The sequence below is a fragment of the Amblyomma americanum genome, chromosome 1 (genome assembly GCF_052857255.1).
Source record: "Amblyomma americanum isolate KBUSLIRL-KWMA chromosome 1, ASM5285725v1, whole genome shotgun sequence".
NCBI lineage: Eukaryota > Metazoa > Arthropoda > Arachnida > Ixodida > Ixodidae > Amblyomma > Amblyomma americanum.
The window spans coordinates 111,798,473-111,819,786 of NC_135497.1; the positions used below are offsets into that span (position 1 = coordinate 111,798,473).

General features: G+C 46.1%; 1 protein-coding gene across 8 annotated transcripts in view; it reads right to left on the reverse strand.

Moving 5' to 3' along the window:
• The window catches only part of LOC144113463 (DDB1- and CUL4-associated factor 11), a 100,125-nt gene extending 78,994 nt beyond the window's left edge, over positions 1-21,131 (reverse strand). For 2 of the 8 annotated variants that reach the window (XM_077646552.1, XM_077646550.1), the window contains exons 1-3: positions 19,050-19,188; positions 13,786-13,846; positions 12,760-12,851 (exon numbers count right to left, since the gene is read on the reverse strand). Coding sequence is in view for 4 of the 8 variants with exons in the window: in XM_077646548.1 (XP_077502674.1) it covers positions 12,760-12,851; positions 19,050-19,198 (241 nt within the window). In the remaining 4 variants the exon portion in view is untranslated. Of the gene's footprint in view, positions 1-12,759; positions 12,852-13,785; positions 13,847-18,852; positions 19,014-19,049 lie in introns of those variants that run through there. The other 6 variants (XM_077646549.1, XM_077646547.1, XM_077646548.1 and 3 more) reach the window with 5 other exon arrangements.
• Positions 21,132-21,314: the final 183 nt, after the last annotated feature.

Consider the following 21,314-nt stretch of genomic DNA (forward strand, 5'->3'; position numbering starts at 1 on the left):
TATTGGCCGAGTTGTTTCAAAGATGCAGAACGCTACGTAAAAACAATGCAATGCATGCCAGCGCGTGGGCAAGCCGGGAGAGACATGGAAGACACTGAAAATTGTTCCATTGATCTCGGAACCCTTCCGCCGGCTTGTAATAGACACAGTAGGCCCTTTGCCTAAAACAAAATCAGGCTACAAATACTTGCTTACTATGCTATGTCCCGCCACAAAATTTCCCGAAGCAATTCCGTTGAAGGACTTGAGCTCCACAGAAATAGTTGACGCCCTTTTGTCACTGTTCGCGAGAATAGGATTTCCAGCTGAAATCCAAGCCGATCAGGTGACGGTCTTTACAAGCGCCTTGACGACCACATCCCTAGAAAGATGCGGAATAAAACTGTTACACAGCTCGGTGTATCATCCGCAGTCCAACAGTGCAGAGAAATGGCATTCGGTGCTGAAGCGGGTGCTACACGCTCTGTTATGAGCATAAAGCAGACTGGGAGGATTGTCTGCCGGCCACACTTTTCGCTTTACGAACAGTCCCCCCCCGAAGCTACGGGGTTTACGCCAGCAGAACTCGTGTACGGAAGAGCCCTCCGCTCTCCCCTCCGAATGCTGAGAGAAATGTGGGAAGGGACAGGAGAGAACCAGGAAGTGGTTGAGTACGTGCTTAAGCTACTGGACCGCCTTAACAACACGAGGGAATTAGTAAACCGAAATATGAAAGCTGCCCAGGAGGCCGCCAAGGTCTATTATGACAAAAACGCGCGCCTTTGAGGTTTCACCGCGGGCGATCGCGTGATGATCCTCTGGCCATCAAGAACACAAGCTGGAAGTTCACTGGGATGGTCCAGTGGAAGTGTTGCAAAAACTTTCGGAGACGAATTACGCGCTAAGGGTTCCAGGCAGGAAAAAGCAGGTGAGAATATATCACTGCAATCTGATGAAGCCCTTCGTGGAACGCAGCGGGATCGTCAATCTGACTCTAAATGAACCAGAAGAGCTGGACAGCGAGAGTCAGGGTTGGAAGGGAGGTGCGGACACTAGTGACAATGTGGAGAACATTCTGGCTCTCTCCGTGAATGCAGATTTTCTAAGCGGGACCAAGGTCGACACGCTAAAGCAGTTGTTGAGCGAATTCGCTGACCTATTTAGCAGTCGCCCGGGAAGGACACACCTCCTGACACACGAAATCAAGCTCACCTCTGATGAGCCAGTACGGTCGAAACCCTACAGGGTATCACCGCGGCAAAAAGAAAAAAGGGACACGGAAATTCAGCGCATGTTGGAGTTAGGGGTTGTGCACCGCTAATTCTTGTTGAGGCCCCAGGGAAAGATCCTCGTCCCTGCGTGGATTATAGAAAGCTGAATGCAATTACCAGGGATCAGCTATACCCGATTCCCAACATAGAGGAAAGGATAGAAAGGGTGAGCGGCGCGAAATTCATTTCCACCCTCGATCTCGTATGGGGATATTGGCAAGTTCCCCTCTCAGAAAGCGCGAGCAGGTATGCCGCTTTCATCTCCCCAGCGGGCACCTTTTGACCCTTAATGCTTAGTTTTGGGTTGAAGAATGCCCTCTACAGCTTCTCGAAACTCATGGACATCGTACTGAAGGACATGCAGTGAGTGCTTTGCACTCCCTTATTTAGACGATGTAGCTATTTTTTCGGAAACCTGGCAAGAGCATCTAGAACACCTAAAGACCGTGTTTTCCAGTTTACGACAGGCTGGACTGATACTGAAGGCAGAAAAGTGTAGATCTGGTTGCGCTCAGGTGACTTACTTGGGCCACGTTGTAGGCCAGGGAACTAGGAGCCCATCCGAGTTAAAGATTGCCCCGATCGCAGCATTTCCGCAACCACGGACAAAAACGGACATTCACTCCTTTTTGGGATTAGTTGGGTACTACCAGCGATATATTCCTAGCTACTCACAGCGAGCTAGTCCCTTAACTGACGCCTTGCGAAAGGGAGCACCTACTAACGTAAGTTGGGATAACCAAAAAGAAAACGCCTTCAAAAGCCTGAAGGAAGCACTCGTGTCCCGACCCTTGCTCAGGACCCCTGACTATGGGAAAGAGTTTATAGTCCAGTGTGATGCCAGCGATAGAGGGCTGGGTGCTGTCTTAAGCCACGTTGGCTACGACCATGAAGAACACCCAGTTCTGTACATCAGCCACAAACTGACCAGTAGAGAGAAAGCGTACAGCGCTTCCGAAAAAGAGTGCGCGTGTTTAGTTTGGGCAGTGCAGAAGTTGTCGTGTTACCTGTACGGAGCAAAGTTTGTATTTGAGACTGACCATTGTCCTTTAACGTGGCTGCGACAGATGTCCCCCAAAAATGGTCGCTTGCTCAGATGGAGTCTGGCTCTCCAACAGTACAATTTCTCGGTGTGTTATAAGAAGGGGAAACTGCACGAAAATGCTGATGGCTTGAGCAGACTGATGTAAGTTGGAGAACTTAGAGGAATCTACTCCTGTGTGTGTTTTCTTTTTACTTTGTTCCGAGTAATCCGGCTGTGGCAGTTTCAAAAGGGGATGCTTCGCGCTCAGTCGGCACAAAATTAACCCAAATTTAAACACAATTTTTTAAAAGTGTATTGTTGTCAATGGAAGAAGCCTGGTGATTCTTTGGTGAATTCCGAGCGCTTGCGGGTGGGGCAGTGCTTTGCTGTTTGGAACGTCCCACCTGCGCTTTCCTTTGTTGGTGGTGCTTTGGGTACTGCCTTGGGGGCACTGATATTGCAATCCAGGGGACCAACACGGACGCCATCTCATCTCTTTCTGCCCAGCGGCCATCAACGCTGGACATTCGAGATTTTTCGGGCCGCGGAGGAGCTGTAAGATTTCTGGCGACAGCCCGTCTGGTTCAGCTGCGTAGTCGGCCCGGGACGCCTGCAGCCGGTGTCTCTGCACGGCGATAGGCATCTTCGTTCCCACGGCCTGTCACCGCTTGGGTTATTAAATTCGAGACGGAGGACTCTGCTGCTGTTTGTAAACAACATTGTTCCCGGAAGATCGGCCGTGCGCTACGCAAGCAGTTAGTGACCGCCGACCCGAGCAGGGGTAGCTCACGCATTCTACTGTGCCGTCTCGCCGGCGCCTCGCCCCTTCGGACTTCCCGGAAGGCGTGTCCGGCTTGACAGCGTGAGAACTGTCGTTTGGACGCGAAGACAACGCTCTCTCTGGTGGGGGAGATGGTCCAGCGGCACCCTCTCTCTCCGGCGATACGTGACGGGGGCGTGTCCCTATGTGAAGTGGTGTGTGTGTGTGTGTGTGTGTGTGTGTGTGTGTGTGTGTGTGTGTGTGTGTGTGTGTGTGTGTGTGTGTGTGTGTGTGTGTGTGTGTGTGTGTATGACAGCGCAAGTTAGGCCACGCCCAACCTGGCGAAGACCTTTTTGAACCTGGGGAATCCCAGGGACCGGACCCTTTTAAAACCGGACGACGAGTGCCATGGAAAGGAATCCTCGATCATCCTCAGATCTTCTCAGATCCTCCGACCTACCCCCATCACCCTCCAATGGGCTCCTAAATCTTGTAAATATTGTAAAATAAACCCCCTGTACAGTTTCCTTCATAACCAAGTCCGACAACGTCACTCGTAGAAGGGACCCGCGACGCTGAAAGAGTCAGCTCACTCAAGGACCCCTCATCTCTAACAGTATATTTGCCCATCCCCACTGCTGTATGAGAAAGCACTGTTGGCATGGCCAGCCACATGAAAACTTGTGAAAATAAATACAGTATTAAAGACCAAAAACGAAATACTGCAGGATTTTTCTTGTCCTCACTGCTGCAGCAGAACACATTGTTGACACAGCCAGCTGTCCAAACATATGCAATGCAATATTGATATTACAATATTCAACAACAAGAGCAGCATTAAAAGGCAGGTTGAACACCAAGCTGGAGTGTGACCATGCAAGGCAGCATTGTTCACAACTCAGCCAAAAGCAGGCACCTGCACACTCATTCACCATAAAACTGAGGAGGTTGTGCTATCAACCAGAGAGGCCATTGAAGTGTGGCCAGTATGTGGGCCACTTTTATGCAAGCATAGCATGCAAACTACACGACATCGAAAACCTTGTTCAGAGAGCTCATGCATGAAGCTCTAAATTTATTCTAGAAAAGAAATTTTTTTGACTACTTCACAGCACATTTGACAGCTCTCCACTCAAAACTCATTATGCTCTCAAATACAAAGTGTTGCAGAAAGCCATCTAAATACAGTCGAGTCCACTTATAACAATGTTCAAGAGCCACGAAAATTCCATTGTTATAACCGATAAATGTTATAAACGGGTTGCACGAAAAAAAGCATAACAACTGCAAAGAGGGGTCACGGACGGCAAATGACATGCGAGCTCCGCCGAGGCATCGTTTTGGTGGCACCGAAAGGGGCATCGTAAAAAATACGAGAAGGTTGATGCGGCTGCCTCTCAGCTTGAAAAATCCCTTAGTGCCCGAAAAAAAAACAAAGAAAACATGAAAACTTGAAAGCATTTAAATAGGGCAAAATAGCTTGCACTTCTCACTTCGTTGCTGAAACAAACCCGTAATCGGTGAGTTTTGACTGCTTCGCGGCAATCTTGCTGACATCGTTCTGGAGGGCATCCAAATGTTGGACATGTCCGAGTGAAAGGTTTTTTGCAAAAATGAAGTCCCGCAGGGACTTGATCATTCTTGAGGCCTCCTGATGAGAGACAACTTGTACAGGCTCCGGTTCATCTTCGTCATCGCTGCTGTCATCGTCTTCCGCGCCGGTGACTGCTGCAATGATTGCCTCGTCAGTCAATTCTTCATTTGTGGTGACTGCATCGTCGGCGTGCAAGAATTCTTCAAGCCCGTCCGCGTCGCCATCATCACCGCGCACCGTAGACCAAAGTTCTGTAATCGCTCCATCGGCAGGAGCTTCGCGACACTCCGTGTCACTGATATTCCTGGCGAAGCCCGCTTTTCGGAAGCAATTCATGTGCAGCTCGTGAAGCAGGAGCCAAAAAAAGTGGGAAAGATGGGGCAGCCCATGCTGAAATGCCGTGACACGTTTTCAATGGGCGGCGCACCCTCAGAATGGACTGCTCCCCGCGCGGATACAAAAGCAACAAAAGGAAGCGCCTCCCTACCCTCTCCACCTCTGCCCAGAGGAAAGTGCCCGTCTTTTCTCCTCCTCCGAGTCATACAAGCTTCTCCGGCTCACCCCATGCGCCTCGCCTCACATGCGTCGTCACATGATCTTTTCGCAGCCGCTGTGGCCGCTGTGTGGGCGGCTCCGCATACGCGCGTGCGTTTTTTGCGCCATAAGCGTAGTTTGGCTGGCGTGGTAGCTGCGTTTGAGAGTTTTTTTTCTTTGAGGGTTGGCTCCAAATTACATTTAATTGTTATAACCGACAATCTAGTATGATAAGCGGTTTATATTACCACAGAACACATTGCAAAGGTGACGGTGCCACGGCTGTCCATTGCTATATCCGATATATTGTTAAAAGCAGTATTGTTATAAGTGGGTTTGACTGTATAAGCCTCATACGAGCAAGCTGGACACTGAAAGCTTCCAGGGTTGCCATGTACTATTGCACTCAGTATGAGCTACACCGCACAAGCGCATGGCCAAGCGCTCGGCACGGTTGTACAAGGGCGCCGATCGCGCCGTTTTTTCGAACTATCTGGAGAGGGTGTAGCTGTTCCAGCCATCTCGCGTCACCTCCACTTGCTCACTTCCCCTTCACCCTTGTTTATTCCTGTTTTGACATCAGTTTCGAAAATGATAACTGTAGCCATCCTTCGACGCTCAAACTTCGTGATCGGGGCCGTCTTGGTCCGCCCAATTGCTCTTATCTGGTATGCCGCTTTTCGTTTCATCATTTTACTGAACAGGGAAATGTTGACGGAAGCGCTGCAGACTAATATGCTGGAAAATGGCTGTTTGTAGAGCCGAGAACAATCAGCAATACGTTTGTCAGCTCGCAAGATGTCCCTGGTGCCCAACAGTGAGCGACTGCGGATAGTTGAACTCTCCTTAAAGCAGTATACCCAACGTCGAATAGCGGATATTACTGGAAGGTCAAATAAAACTGTGAACCGCATCATCCAGGATTATAGGGATGAAGGCTGCATCGGCGACGCTTTACATAAATGGCACCCTCGAGCAACGCCTGCAGCTCAGGACAAGGGCATTCTCGAGGCCGCGCGGGCAAACCCCTTCAGCACCGCCAAAGAGATAGGTGCTGCTGCTGGTGTGTCGGCGAGCGTGTCTACAGTCAAACGCAGGCTGGCGGAAGGAGGTCTGAGAGCCACGTGGCGGCTCAGAAGCCGCTCCTGACAGACACGAACAAGGCTTAAATTCGCAAGTGAACACGTCGACTGGACCGCCGACAACTAGAAAACGGTAATATTTTCCGACAAGTCAACGTTCACAACATGCTGGGACCAAAATCAAAGAGTTTGGCGCTCTGTCCATACCCGCCACGAACCCAGTTACGTCCAGGAAGTGGCATCAAGTGGCCGCACTACGGTCAATGTGTGGGGAGCTGTGTCCCGAGATGGACTTGGTGTCCTCTATCGCTTTGACGGACACCTGACATCGGCAAGCTATTGTGACCTACTTGATTATGTCATAATTCCCTACGCGTTGGATGGCCCTTTTCCTGTAGGAGATTTCCTCTTCCAGCATGATCTATCACCTGTGCACACTGCAAAAATTGTTGAGGAAATCCTTAACAAGCGAGGAGTGCAATATCTACAGTGGGTGCCTAAAGGAGCCGACCTCAACATCACTGAAAATGTATGGGGAAGGATGAAAGTCGGGCTCTGCAAAAGAGGACTGCACCGATCATCCGCTGATGAGCTATGAAACGCGGTAGAAGAGGAATGGATGCGCATCCATAATGAAGCAGATTTTATGGAGAATCTGGACGCGTCGCTTCCGTCGAGGATGCAGGAAGTGGTCACCGTTCAAGGGGCGATGACTTGATACTAAATAGTGGCAACCGTTTTTTTTTTCCTTTCTGGGTGTTCGTGGTTACGTAGTTTCTGATTTCCTTTTCAAAATGCAGTTCTTGGCGCCAATAGCTCGCTGTATTGAATTTGCTACATCGCTTTACGTGTGCGTTGCAGTTCTCATCTACCGTAAAAACCGGAATATAGGTCGAACTTTTTTTCAAAAAACCATGGTGAAAAGTCGACCCCCGTCTTATATACCGGTCATTGGCGGAAAAAAATACGGAAGTCTTGTAACAATGGGTGGATGAAGTCAGCAGCCTCCATCACCATCGCCATCAGCAGCAGTGCCGCCATTTTGCGTTTCAGTAGATGCAAAGCGGAAGCTAACGGCAATTTACCGTTGCCTTCAAGAAAAACACGATTGAGTACGAGGAAGCTCACGGGAACCTGGCGGCACAGCGCGAATTTGGAGTATCCGAAAAGTGCATTCAGTACTGGCGGAGGCAGAAGCTGCGTATTACAACTTGCAGCAACCAGAAGAAAACATCATTTCGTGGGCAGACCGTAGTGTGTCGAGAATAGGAAGGAAACGTTGCGCTGCGAGCAAGATCGCTGCCTGTGACTGCCGAATGCATCCGCGTGAAAGCGGCAGAGATCGCGCGTGCCTCTAGACTCACGAGGGCGCAATTCAAAGGCTCGCCATCCTGGTTGCGGCGATTCATGAAGAGGAGGGCTTTGCTCTACGGCGCCGTACTTGCCTGTGCCAGAAACAAACACGAGGGCCGATTGGTGCGCGATATTGTTAAAAAATTTGCCGGGTGTACATACAAGCAGCATTTAAATGAAATTAAATACTGTCACCATTGTGCAACCTCTCGAGTCGCATTTGTTTCAAAGTAAGGATGTCTTTCGGTACTTTTCCCATTGAAAAAGATCTTTTTCATTTTTAGAATTGGTTAGTTAGGGGGTCGACCTATATTCCGGTCCGACCTATAGTCCGGTTTTTACGGTACTTGCATTGAATCAAATATTTCTTTACAATTTGTTAGCTTTTATTTTGGTGTACAACTTGTGTGTTTCTACCCAATTCTATTGTGATATTAAAGGAATGGTATGCAGTATTCGTATTGTATAATATATTTACTTTAGACAGAATTTTTACTTTATGGTAGTTTGCTTTCTATTTCAATGAAGAAATATTACAGTTGTCAATGTTATATCTTTAATAACTTCTTTAACTCCGCCATCTCTGACTGTAGCTTAAATTCTCACACAAAAATAAAAGAAACAAAAAGTGACACAGCTTCGGAGTTCACTCAAATACCAAAAATCTATTTTAATGAGAAAGCCTTATTTCCCTAATTGTCAACCGAAGCTGTCAGCATCGGCGGGGTTGTCCAGGAAAACTGCTCCCCGAAAATTGCCGTGATGTCAAGGGTTATTGGTCATAAGGTACAAGGCAGTATATACACGTGATTACTACTGATCCAATTTAACCTCCTGATACACCTCCTATTCCACAATAATCGACTTCTTAATTCATCTCAGGCTTTCGCATTCACGGCAAGCAAGCTGTCCTAGTGCCATCCAAAACTTTTTCATTCAGACTGAATATATCTCTCAGTGAGCACACGACCCTTCGGAACGCCAATTAATACCCCTGTCACACGGGCACTTGTAAGGCCTTAGAAATTAAGGTTGTTTGCCCCAAAGGCGCATGACGCGCATCTAGACGGCAAAGCGTTGAGACCTTTGCGATAAAGGTCCGTAGCCGCAAAGGCGACCGTCAGCGGCCTTAAAGTTGCTTAAAGGAGCAACCCAGGCGGCAGCACCAGCTAGCGAGCTCAAAGAATAAAAAAATTGAAGCAATTTTTATTTTTTTAAATGTAAAAAAACATCTAATTTATCTTATTTAATGGTTAATTTTGCGTTACAGTGCACTTAGCCGTAGAGGAGGCTACGACTTAAGACATCTACACTGCTAAGAAAGGACTTGAACACTTTTCAGCAGCCGCATCGACACAAACGTGCTTGCACTTCTCGCTTCGCTGTTTTTTCTTCGCTTGCTCTTCATGGCAATTACACACTTCGTTCTAACGTCTTGCGGTTCGTCGTTCATGATTACAGCAGCACGCTAACCAGGCACAACCTTATTTCTTTGAAATACGCACAAGGACATAAGCAACAAAGCAAGCTTCTCACACAGAACGAGGAGCCGAACGGAAAAGTGCGCCTACCGTGGTCGGACCGGGAACGATGAAAAAAAAAAAAAACTTGTTTCAAAATATTTGTTTCTCACCTTCAAAACGCTTGTTTATTATCGTGATAGCTACTTTTTCCAACATAAACGAAAGCACTAGTCTTATCCTCTTAGCTACCGTCTGCTTTAATTTCATAATGTTACTAGCGCCGCTTCACACACAGCGGTGACTTTTGGCATTCACGGAGACCGCGTTCTAGCTCCTTTGGATTTGCCGTGTAGCAGCGCCGCTGCTCCTTTTCGGTATTCCCCCTTTAGTGCAACAAGACAACTTTACAACAAAGGCCGTGAAGAAGTCCCGTGTGACAGGGGTATAAGTACCATAGTAAAAGATACCATGCACAAGACCTTGCGATCACGTATCTTGGAAACGTCTTTTCTGGTGCTACTTTGCATGACCTGACTGGGGACTACTGTATTCTCATAATGCCTGTAATGATCGGCAAAATCGGGGTTTGGGGCCTTAGTTATAGAGCACTATAAAATTTCGATACCATTTAACACACCTTAAGAAGGCGCGGTGTGTTCGGGAGAAATTACACGAGAGAGGTTTGTGAAGGCAACCCGACGCGTGGTCCCAGTAGCTGCCGCAAGTGAACAAAGTAGGCTGCTATGGCCAAATGCGAAATGTTGCAACAACGGAGAACGGCGTTGGTAGCAATGGCAACGCTTTGTTGCATTAGTACCCGGACCATGCAAACGCTCTGTTGAAAACACTGCGTTGCCCACGTCGCGGCTGCTTCTGCCTTTACGCTGGACGCTAACGTGCTCTGTCAGTCCTGATATCATGTCTAAACGCACAGACATTTGTGGATGATGGAAGCACTCAGTCTGTGATAACCAACTTTCGCACGCAGTGCCTTGTCGGTGGAAAAGGCGCTGCATAATCTTGCAGTTTCTTCCCCAGTAATAACAAAGTGAACAAGAAAAAAATGGTGTGCCCTTCAGATAAACAGGGCCAAGGGGTTACAGCGCGCTTGCTAGAACAGCTACACCCTCTCCAGATAGTTAGAAAACACGGCCCGATCGGTGCCACTGTACAACCGTGCCGAGCGCCCAGCCACACGCTCGCGCGGTGTAGCTCACTGAGCGCGATAGTACTATAACTTTGTAGGAAGCTTAAGTTTAAAGGCAGTACTTTGCACTGCATTAAGGTATGATAGTTGGTTAAAAAGAATCATGAAATACACAGCGCAATCCAAGGCACACAGTTTAAAAAAAAGAAAGTTGATAAATGGCACAAAGTAACAAGTTCTATTTCAGTAGCACCATGTGTAAGAGTTTATATCAGAAAAAAAAAGAGAACACAAACAAGCATGCTCTTCAAAGTGCATGCATGCTAGGTTTGGTTTTCTTCCGCTATATTTTGGCAGCAGGTGTGTATTTGTACACAATTTCACTGAACTAAAATTTTTCGCCCTTCAACTCATCTGGTGAAATTAACCTTCTAGCCCTGCAATTAACCCGAGACTACGATGGACTGGATGTAAGTATATACCAGTATATTTCGCCAAGTGCAGCCTGCAAGGCTACCTCTGTCGTTGCATACTTCTGTCGTTGCAAAACGACGCAGGCAAAAGCGGAAAAAGACACTGCGTACCATGGTGGGCCACAGTAATAAGTGAAAGCAAAAGTTCCTTCCCGCGCTTACCGCAGATGCAATAAGCGCCTTCGCCGAATGCTACTTGATTATGACCCAAGGCCGGACCGTTTCGTTCAAATAAAAAAGCGGGGATCCATGACACGGAGACGACGCGGCCCAGGGCAATAGCTGGAAGCAGCCGAACGCCACGCACAACATTTTAGAGGTCTCCCGTACATGAACAACGGCCAGAAACCAAGAACCACTCGCACTGGAGTCTCTTTAGGCCAGCTCCTTCGCTGGATTTGAAACGCACACGGAGAAAAGTAAACAAGAGCGCGCCCAGACAACATGGCGTTGAGCTCATTTCCGGCTTCAAAAAATGTCATGTGATGGCCTCTCCTCTAAATTTTCCTTCGTCCATGGCTAGAGGAAAAGCTGGCGGCGCTGCACCTCAGCCACCATAGACACTCAAAGCATTATGGGCCAGTGAGCTACTTGCTGCGGGACAGTCGGATTTTTTCGGGAACACAGAGTGGTGTTACTGAGATATCCCATTCCGTCCATGGCGTGCCCCGTGCACGCACGACTTTGGCATGAAAGTAGTACGCAAAAGCCACGGTACCGAAAACGCAACAGTACGTGACGCCAATAAAAGGTTTTTGTTTTCCGAAATACCCTTAAAAAACCTCTTAAAGTGTTTAAGCAACATTTTTTTTAAAACATATTTATTTTTAAAAGTGCACCTGTTAAGCACGAAATATTAGTTTTTGCGGTGAGCAATACTTGTCCGATAGGAGTGCAAGCCATCTCTTATTTTGGCCAAATTTTGCAGTCACATGCTTTTCTGCTCGTTGGTTGCGATTTATAGACAAGATATTAATGTTAGGGCATTCTTGATTATCGAACAACGTTTATTTTTGTGTTTTTGAAGCGAAAAGCTACACTGCACCAGCCTTTTGAGCAATCAGCGGGGCCGCAAGTTTGACCTTTAATGCAGCTAGAGGCCAAACCATGAGCATAACTGGTGGTAATCAGGTTCGACACCAAGGTGGTCTATAAGGTCAAAGTCAAGATAGTTGATGTAATAGCCGCTGCTGTCGCTGCTGTAGCTGACGTCATATAAAAGAGGAGGAGCAAGAAGTCGAGGGGTATATAAGTGTGTGTGCGCGCTCACTGCCAGACACCTGGGGTGAAGGAGGAAGATGAACATCCTGCCGTAGCCGCGCGCCAAGAAGCCAGGATGAAACAGCGTAATGAGGCCAAGAAGAGGAGCGTGCAGTGAGATTGCATAAGCGACGGAAGAATGACTCCGACTGAAAGCAGCGTCAACTGGTGAGCCAGCTTTCAGTTGAAACCGATTGTGAGACGTCTTTTCCCTTTCGACCAAGGTTAACCAGAGCTAAACCACAAGCAATTTTTTTTTTTGGCCAAAAGTTGTGGTTCTGCAGTCAGTAGCTCTCCATCCCATGATGCTTAGAGCACCCATGGTGGCTGAGGTGGTCTTGCGGAAGCTCCATGCAAACTCCCATAGACGGGGTACCGGCTTTCCCTCTAGGCAATAGTAAAAAACTATGTATTGCGGCACCATGAAAAAGTCAGAATAATCAAACAGGTCTGAAAAGTCATGCGTCTGAATTTTTGGTCGTCGGCTGTAAACGCAAAATATTAGAAATATGATAACGAAGCATCTTGCTCATTAAAAATGCTAAAACAAATCAATAAATAAAAACTGTAAACATAACTGAGCAACATCACAAAAAGCTTTTAGTTCAAAGGTCACCCTCACGATACACAATTGCATAGTACTTCCCAAAAGAAACAAACAAATGAATTTTCCTAGTGAAACAAGAATACTAGGGCTGCCTTTTAATTCTTACAATGAATACGAGGAAAACTGAACAATGTCATGACATGCATTCCTTTGCCCTCCACCCAAATATAACAACTAAATGAAAGAAGTAAGGCGAAGAAAGTAATGCCTACACAGTCCGTTCAGCTGCAGTTCATCATCCGAATCGTCTTGATAAAACACCTCCAGGGCACTGCTGAACAGCCGCGCCCGATTCGCTTCAATGCTGCAAAAAAAATTTGTAATTCAGGTTACAGAGATGTCATAAAAATGTTTCATGTGGCATATCCCCATTTTCCGGAACACAAAATAAGTATATAAACTGGGAACAAGGCAACTACCCCAGCAAACAATCAGCCACCAGCAACATTTGTACTTGACTTTATACAGTTCTCAAGCAAAACAACAAGTGCAAATAACTTGGTGCTAATATTCTGCACTGCCAAGAAGTCATTCAATGAGCTTTATACCTCTTGATTACAATGCTCAAACAATAGTCTAGCAATAGTGAACAATGGTCCATTTGGTCTTTCTTTTAGGGTACCTTCTGATAAAAGCTGGAAGAAATGCACACTGCCTGCCTGAGACAACGCTCTAGACTTCTTTGAAATTCAATGTCAATAAATTGTAGCTGTAATTACATGCTCACGGTCTATTAGAGCTTTCCTCTAGGGCATCGTCTAATAAAAGCTAAAAGAAATGCACACTGCCAGCCTTCTTTAAAATTGACTGTCAATAAATTGTAGCTATAGTTACATGCTCAAGCATAAATATTGACTAAGGTACAAAAAAAAGCATAGCGTTAAGTCCTAGAGTGTGTCTTTTATTATATATAAAAAAAAATGCATTACAGCCTGGCGCTAAGATAAAAATTTCACATTCACTTTTCCAACTGAAATGTGCCATGCTGGTTACATCTACAGCTGCCACCAGTATTCAGGCACAAAGAAAGGAAAACAGAATTCGGAACATCGCTACATTTTGCACAGCCTTGTTAATGTAGCAATAAAAGGAGTTTTGAATATGCTCCCATTGCCCAGCTCCTTGCTTCAGAGGAAGAACAACATGGTCACAAGTGGATCATTAAAACAAAAAAAAGGGGCACAGATTGTGTTCGTGCTGCACTTAACATACTTGGTTCAGTGCCTAAAACCACTCACCTCACTAATACAGGCTTCTGCACCCGCTCGTTTCTGGATGGCCAGGTACCTCTGGGGAAAACTTGGCCGAGGTGGCAAACAAAACATCATCGTAATGTACTATCTTTTTAATTCAATGTGAAGTGCTACGGCCATAAGGAATTAAGATAATTCCGCCTCTTTCCCACACACCAGAAGGCAAATTGGCGTAATTCGTTACGTCCAAAGCACTTTACATCGATCAAAAAAGATTGGAAGAAGCTACGATGTTGACATCTTGTTCTCTGCCTGATCCAAGTTTTCCCGGGTGCGTCTGACTATCCAGAAATAAGTAGACACTGAAATTTATGGCAATGAAAGTAAGGTGTGTAGTGTTAAGCCCTCAACCAAATACAATGAGTGCAGCATAAACACAGTATATAAAATTCCGATGGCTTGTGGCCAAGTGTACATCGGACAAACCGGTCGCTGTCTTAGAAGGCAACTGTGGTATACTGAAACTTTTAAGGTACATTCTTCATAGTTTTGTAATCTTTTGTGCCTAATTTCGCAGCTGTACAGCGTTTAGTTGTAGCGCAAATTAATCTTAAAATTTCCCACTTCGTGGCCTCAATCAGTGCGATTTCTGTGGACAACCTTGCGTGTGTGACATCAAAGAGTTTGCATACTCGTCGTTATTTGCTCAGTGTTTTTAGAAGGGCAAAATTTCCAGCTTGTTTTTGGCCATTTCAGACAATAAATGATCCAAGTTGTTGCTTACAGTCTCCTGTTTAGCCAATCAACATGCACACAATAGGTTTTGAGACAGTATCTGTGTTGCCATTGATTGCTCTGCTATCTGGTTTTGGTTTCTTGGTTTTTGCTGTTTCGAAGTACTTCTATTCGGTACATAGAAAAAAATTTTTTGGTGCTGGAGAGAGGGGAATTCATATGACAATCAACTCAAAATGTTAAAAAAAAAACCTTTAGAGCTGCCTTTTAACACGGGGCTCAGAAAGCGTGATAACACTTTGAATAATAACCAGAATGCTCACCTGGCTGACCAATGTCTTCGCTGCCCCTAAGAAGGTGGGCGAAAGTGCTGCCCACCTTCATTTTCATTTGTGACATTTTTATTGGCTTTTCTTCTACTTTCTGATGTGGGGACCTTTCATGTGGCTGCACTGATTTTTTTTTTTTTACTTCCTCTTCCTATATTGACTGGCTTTAAAATTAGTTGCTGAGAAAAGGAAATGGCATAGTAATTGTCTTACATCTCTGTGTTCTATAAAGAAAGGGAGGAAGATGGGAGTGAAAGAAGAAAAAGAGAAAGAGGTGCCGTAGTGGAGGGCTCTGGAATAATTTCGACCACGCGGGGATCTTTAATGTGCACTGACATCGCACAGCACACTGGCACTTTTGCGTTTCACCTCCGTCAAACTTTCCAATAAGCATTCAGGTGCGAGTAGAATGGATGTACTATTGTGTCCTTTGTCGGTGCCTCGTCTGCATTCTTCAATATGTATACACGCCAATACACATGCATATCAGATCAGGCGGAGCCCTATTTAGCAAACAGTGGTTATAATCATGACATGCAACTGGAGCGAAAGGTGCTCCAATGACAGTTTACAGTTCTTCCTCCTCTTCCCTAGACTGTTGTCACCATGCTGCAGTTCTGATGCAGGTATTCTAATTGACTCTGCCACTTTACTCTACAAGAAAAATTTGGCTACCCACATAACATGTGGACACTGGAACAGGATTAACAAATTTTGGCATGGGACAGGTTCAACAGTACTACTCTAACAAGTGAAGACTTATTCAGGTGCTTTACATATTCAGAACGATCAGACATATAAGAGCTTGCAGCCTTGTCCTATACACGACTACGTCAAACTCGCTTGAGGGGGTCCTTACCCTGAGGAAGATGCGCATGACATCACGCAATAGTCCTTGAAGTAAAGGAGTTTAAAGAGTTTGTAGCAAAGGGAGTTTATCGACCTCCCTTGAAGGCTAAAGGGGGTACTTCCGCACACAATAAGAATGCATTATAGTCGGATACACCTCAAGAACGAAGCAGCCGATGCCCCTCAAAGGAGGCCCTTCAGCCGATGACAATGACCGATTTTCATGACACAACGGTTAATCCATGGTTATTCCTCATTCATCTGCCACCCCCGCGATTTCACACTAGCAGGCCAAAAGGGATCAGTCAAGGGGGAGAGGGGGATAATCAGACAAGAGGGAGAATCTATCAACTCCATTGGCTGGAGGGGCTCCTTTGAGGGACATTCGCCGCTTCGTTCTTGAGTTGTAGCCGACTATAATAGTGAATGATTTCCAACAATTTTGAAACTTGACCTCCAGCAACAACATTAAACATTTTCATTGCACTAAACCAAGTTCTGAGCCTGTTTTTGAAATATTTGCATGCATAAATGACACACTTTCTAGAGAGGTTCACATCCCACACATCACAACAATCTACGCTGCTACTGTTGTTACTGTTTTGTGTCCGCCACTGCACAAACATATTGCCCCCTTAACAAGGTGATGGTTCGGGATAGTGGGTATGCGTTATGATCTATAGCGCAGCAACACAGCGGGGGACAAACACAAGCGCTTGTGTTTGTCCCCTGTTTTGTTGCTGCGCTATGAATCATAAAACATATTGCCCCCATTTTCGAATGTATTAGATAAGCTGTAGTATGCACTTGAGGCCCCTGCAGCCTTCTGTGTTGTTTATTGCATCACTATTTGTGTGTGAACATGTACAACGGCAGCAAAATAACTCAGGGCACGCGACAGGCGGCCAGAATCAGATAAAACTGCATCGCCGCAGTCTTACTCTGATGTTGCACTTCTGGGGTCGAGACATCGCAGTGCGCGTCCTTTCATGCTCGCAGCAGTATCTTTTTTCTCGCCTGCAGTGGACTAGCTGATTGCATGCAGCGTTTCGCGGTAGGGGTTGCTTTCTTTATTCACTACCTCACGCTGTGAATAAAGAAAGCGACCCCTACCCCCTATGCCCCAACTTATTTTGCCGCCGGTTGTACACGTGCCATGTGCATGATGAACACTCCCACATTGCACCTTGGCTACACCATGGCACATGGAGAAAGGTGCCTCCCAACCAAGTATTTCATGCACTGAGCATGCAGCCACACATCAGACAGGCGGTGGCTGGAGGAAGAGGACACTCCAAGTCTGCAACGAATGTGACCGCAAAAGTGCCTTAGTAAGGATGTGAAGATAGGTGCGAAGACTGCAGTCGACTGCCTCACAGTATACCATCTGGCCAGAAAACATAAGTTCATAGGTCATTGACCGGTTACATAAAAAAAGATATTTCAAAGTGCTACCACTCCCTTGTTAACAACCTTCTTTTCTTGCGAGCAAGAGAGCCATAGTGGTCCCAAAATATCTTACAGACCTGATCAGTGATCTATATTCAGCTAGGTGCAGAGAATGAAAAGTTTCTGCTCAATAAGCTGCTGGCATTTACAGTGCTATTTTGCACATCCTAAATTCGCCCTTGATTTGTCGCTCAAGCTCATGAACACGAACTCCGACCATGACAAAAATGCAGCCTATGAGCTCTGCATTACCATTCACCAGTTCAGTCCAACTTTGACACCAGCCAATATTGCTACCAGCTTTGCTTTGTTTAAGGTAGGTTTTCAGATGTCTTTTTCTTTCGTTCTGCGCGGACGGAAGCTGCGCGAAAGTAAGTAGCGGCAATTTGAAGGCTTTTATTATCTGAGCAAACCTTAAATATCTAGCGTCTAATGGGTCCTCAGTGGCATCCGTGAGAAACAACAATCTGCGCGGCATCGCGCTCACTGGATGGATGGATACGGCTGAACCCTTTAAATCGGGCGGTGGCTCAAGCCACCTAGCCATGACTTCATTACATATTTTTCATGCACTGTCAGATACTCAGCACCGTTATTTATCCACACCTCAAGATACTTGTACTCATCCACTATTTCTAGCGTGAACTCCTGTATTCTATGCTCGCCGACCTCATCACTAAATACCATGACTGCAGATTTTTCCTTACTAAACTTGAAACCTAATCTATCTCCCTCTGTACCACATGTCTATCAACTTCTGTAAATCTTCCTTGTTGCCAGCCACTAGCGCTATATCATCGGCGCATATTAGTCCCGGTAATGACTGTTTAATCCATTCTCCTTGCTTGAAAAAAGAAAGGTTGAAGCCTAATCCGCTCCTCTTTAGCTTGGTCTCCAACCCTTGCAGGTACAACATGAACAACAAAGGAGACAAAGGACATCCTTGCCTAAGCCCTCACTGTATCTCTACAGGCTCCGATACATTTTTTTCCCATTTTATAAGCACTCTGGTACCTTAATATATATCTTTTAAAAGATTAATTACTCCATCTTCCACATCCAATGTGCCCAGTATGTCCCACAGATACTCTTGAATAACGTTGTCGTAGGCTTCCTTAATATCCAGAAAAGCTAGCCATAGGAGCCTGTGTCTCTTTACAGCAATCTCTATACACTGTGTCAATGAAAACAGATTGTCCTCCAACCTCCTTTGTTTCCGGAACCCAATTTGTAGCTCCCCTAGCACCCCCTCGTTCTCCACCCAAGCCTGCAATCTGTCCTTGCTGCTCCTGTCACTGCTCTCCAAATGGAACGCCGCTGACGGTCTTGCATTGATTTCGTTCATGGAATTAGGTTGAAGTAACTGTGTGACGGGGTATTACCCTGCTGATGATACAGCTACTATTGCAAACAATACGAATGCTCTGTTCGCATAATCTTGAGAGGCTGGCGCATAACAAGAACTATCATGTAGTCTGCAATTTACAGAAGCAGAATGCGTTTATGAACTCCAAACAGAAGCGGTACCTAAGACATGGAAAGCGTTAGAACCAAAACATCGCCGTCTTCTTTGACTGCCGTTTTTCCACCTATGCAGGCACAAACGCAAACAACTTTAGCCAGAACAATACTAGCCTTTCGTACTGAATGACATTCATACACAATTAAATTATGGTGCAATCAGCGAGTTATTCGATTAACAGATAAAGAAAATGAATTCAATACTCATGCCGTGGTCGAAAAAGCTGACCTGCATCGCTGCACAAACGAGTTTAGAATGCAGCTAACGACGTATCCTTCGTAACTCGCCCGACATGGCACGCTCACAGGATAGAACTGCGCCGCAAGGGTGATGTCTACGCGCAAGCAGCATAATAAAGATAAGAAGCATAACATCGTGCCACAAACATATTCACTTGTCCCTGACGATTAGCTGGTCATACGTACCTCCTCAGTAGAAATTGCAGAACTCTAGCGTAGTTAGGATCGTCGGTGCGCACGACCCTGTAACGGCCAGGATTCTCGCTGTTCCGTCCACTGGCACTTTCCGATGGGGGCCTCTCACACATCCTCCACGAAGAACCAGTCAAGCTCATGCAGTCATTTCAGTGTGATTGCACTGATTAAATCCTAGAAACGCTTATCTTATGAAATCAGCTAGGCTGCCAGCTATCTTCGAACGCAAATGAAGCAGTCTGTACTATCTGAGCTGGAGCTGGACAGGAACACAGCACACTCGCAAACTCGCTGCTAGCCAGCCGAGCCGAGCTCCCGAATGCAGCCGCACACAAATGTAAAACGAAAAAAAAAAAGATGACGTCACAGCACAACCTTTTACTGGACTGGACCGACTGGTTGTCCACTTCCAGTAAACACTATCAGACAATTTACAGACATATCTGTTCCCTGCATGCAAAAAAAAAAAAAATCAACTGCATTTACGCAAATACTAACGTCAGAGTCATTTGCCTCTGTGCATTATTTTTATTTATTTATGTAAACATGACGCGACAATCTGTAAACTTAATGTTTTGAGAAATAAAAACAACTAAAACCAGCATTAAACTTCCCACCTGTCTTACCTAGCCATTTTTTAAGTACACTTTATTATTTACGTTTATACAATGCCTCCTGCAGAACATGCCTGAAGCGTCTCCTCGATTTAAACATAGAGTTTCTTACTATTAACTTACTTATTATTAATAGTAAGAAACTCTGTGGATTTCAATGGGCTTGGAGGTCGCCTCGCCACTGATCTCCACTAGGTGGCTGGATGCCACATTCCCGCTTTCCGAAGTGGGAGCAAGTGAAGCCACCGGAAGTTCTGTTGCATGTCCCGGAAGTTCGATGTCTGCTGTGTATTTCAATGCAGAAAGTCGCGTCTTTCGCCCTTCCGTTCTCAGTTTTTCGCGTTGTTTTCGTGTAACGTCTACTGTAATATCAAAGGAATAAGCAAGCTCAACGCGAGAAATGAGTGCATTGTTTGGAGAACCCTGTAATTTCAGAGAAACCGAAGAAAACAGGCATGCAAAGGGGTACGTGCATTAAACACTATTTTCTGATCTGGTTCTTGTCTTCCGAGCGTAATTAGGGGAAGTAGTGGAATGACGATGAGTCTAGATGATCTTAAAAACAAATTTTCGTGTTGCAAAGAAAAGGCAATGGTGCGGAAAACCTGAAACTCGAACTGCCGCTGTTTCAATTTCGGGTTGGTGGCGGACGATGTGTTTTCTCATCGACGGCAGGTGATGTTTATCGCTTTAGTGTGCCATTTACCTTCCAGACGTGCTTTTAATCTAACTCAATAGCACAGCCACGTTTCACCTACACTGCACGAGAGTAACGACTGACGAGAAAGACGAATGCAGCAGCGCATGTGACAAGCGCAGTTTGAAGTGAACTGTGCCAAGCATCGCGCGAATAACAGCCCATTCAGGCATAATTTGCTACAGCACGAAACTGTACTTGATACGCTTCGTCGAAAAAGCAGTAACATATACCTTTTGGACGCGCTAATGTGAACCAGCAGAACACCGACGGCACCTCACCAGATTGTGGCATCGTCCTCGCTCCGGTTCAGTCTAAACATAATTCGGTAAAATGGTGCACTGCAAATTCAGCTGCCTAATGAAGGTTTCCACCTATTCTTTCTTAACTTTATCCCTCATTGATGGTATAACTTTGGCTTAGAGCGCGTCAACATACGTCACTACAAAGAGCAGAGTTGGCGACGCTAGCGCAACGGGACGACACAGCTGAGCAGACGAGGTTCCGCGCACGTACTGTGTAGCGACGTTCTGTCGTCTGCTAGTGTCGTCCCATAGCGATGCAATGGACCCTTATTTTTGAAACGTCTTTCCCGGGGACTTTGCTGCTCACCTCATGCAGTTTGCGGCGCAACAGGTAGGCACTGTCATGAAAAAAGACGAGAATGTTGAAAAAAACAAAATGCTAAGCGAAAAACGAGAACTGAAACTGAAAAACCGTGCTGAGGTCCGATTTCGTGCACTGCCAAAGGCTGACTTCCGGGACATGTCGCCCAACTTCCGGTGGCTTCACTTTCGGGCGCCCGATGCGGCATCCACCCCCCAAGTGGAGATCAGTGCCTCGCCTGTGCGCAGGCTGGCCGCTAGGCGACGCTAAAAGATGACCCTCAATAGTGTTCCTGTACAGTATTGTGCGTTTTTATCGTGAAGACTCAAAAGTTTCCCC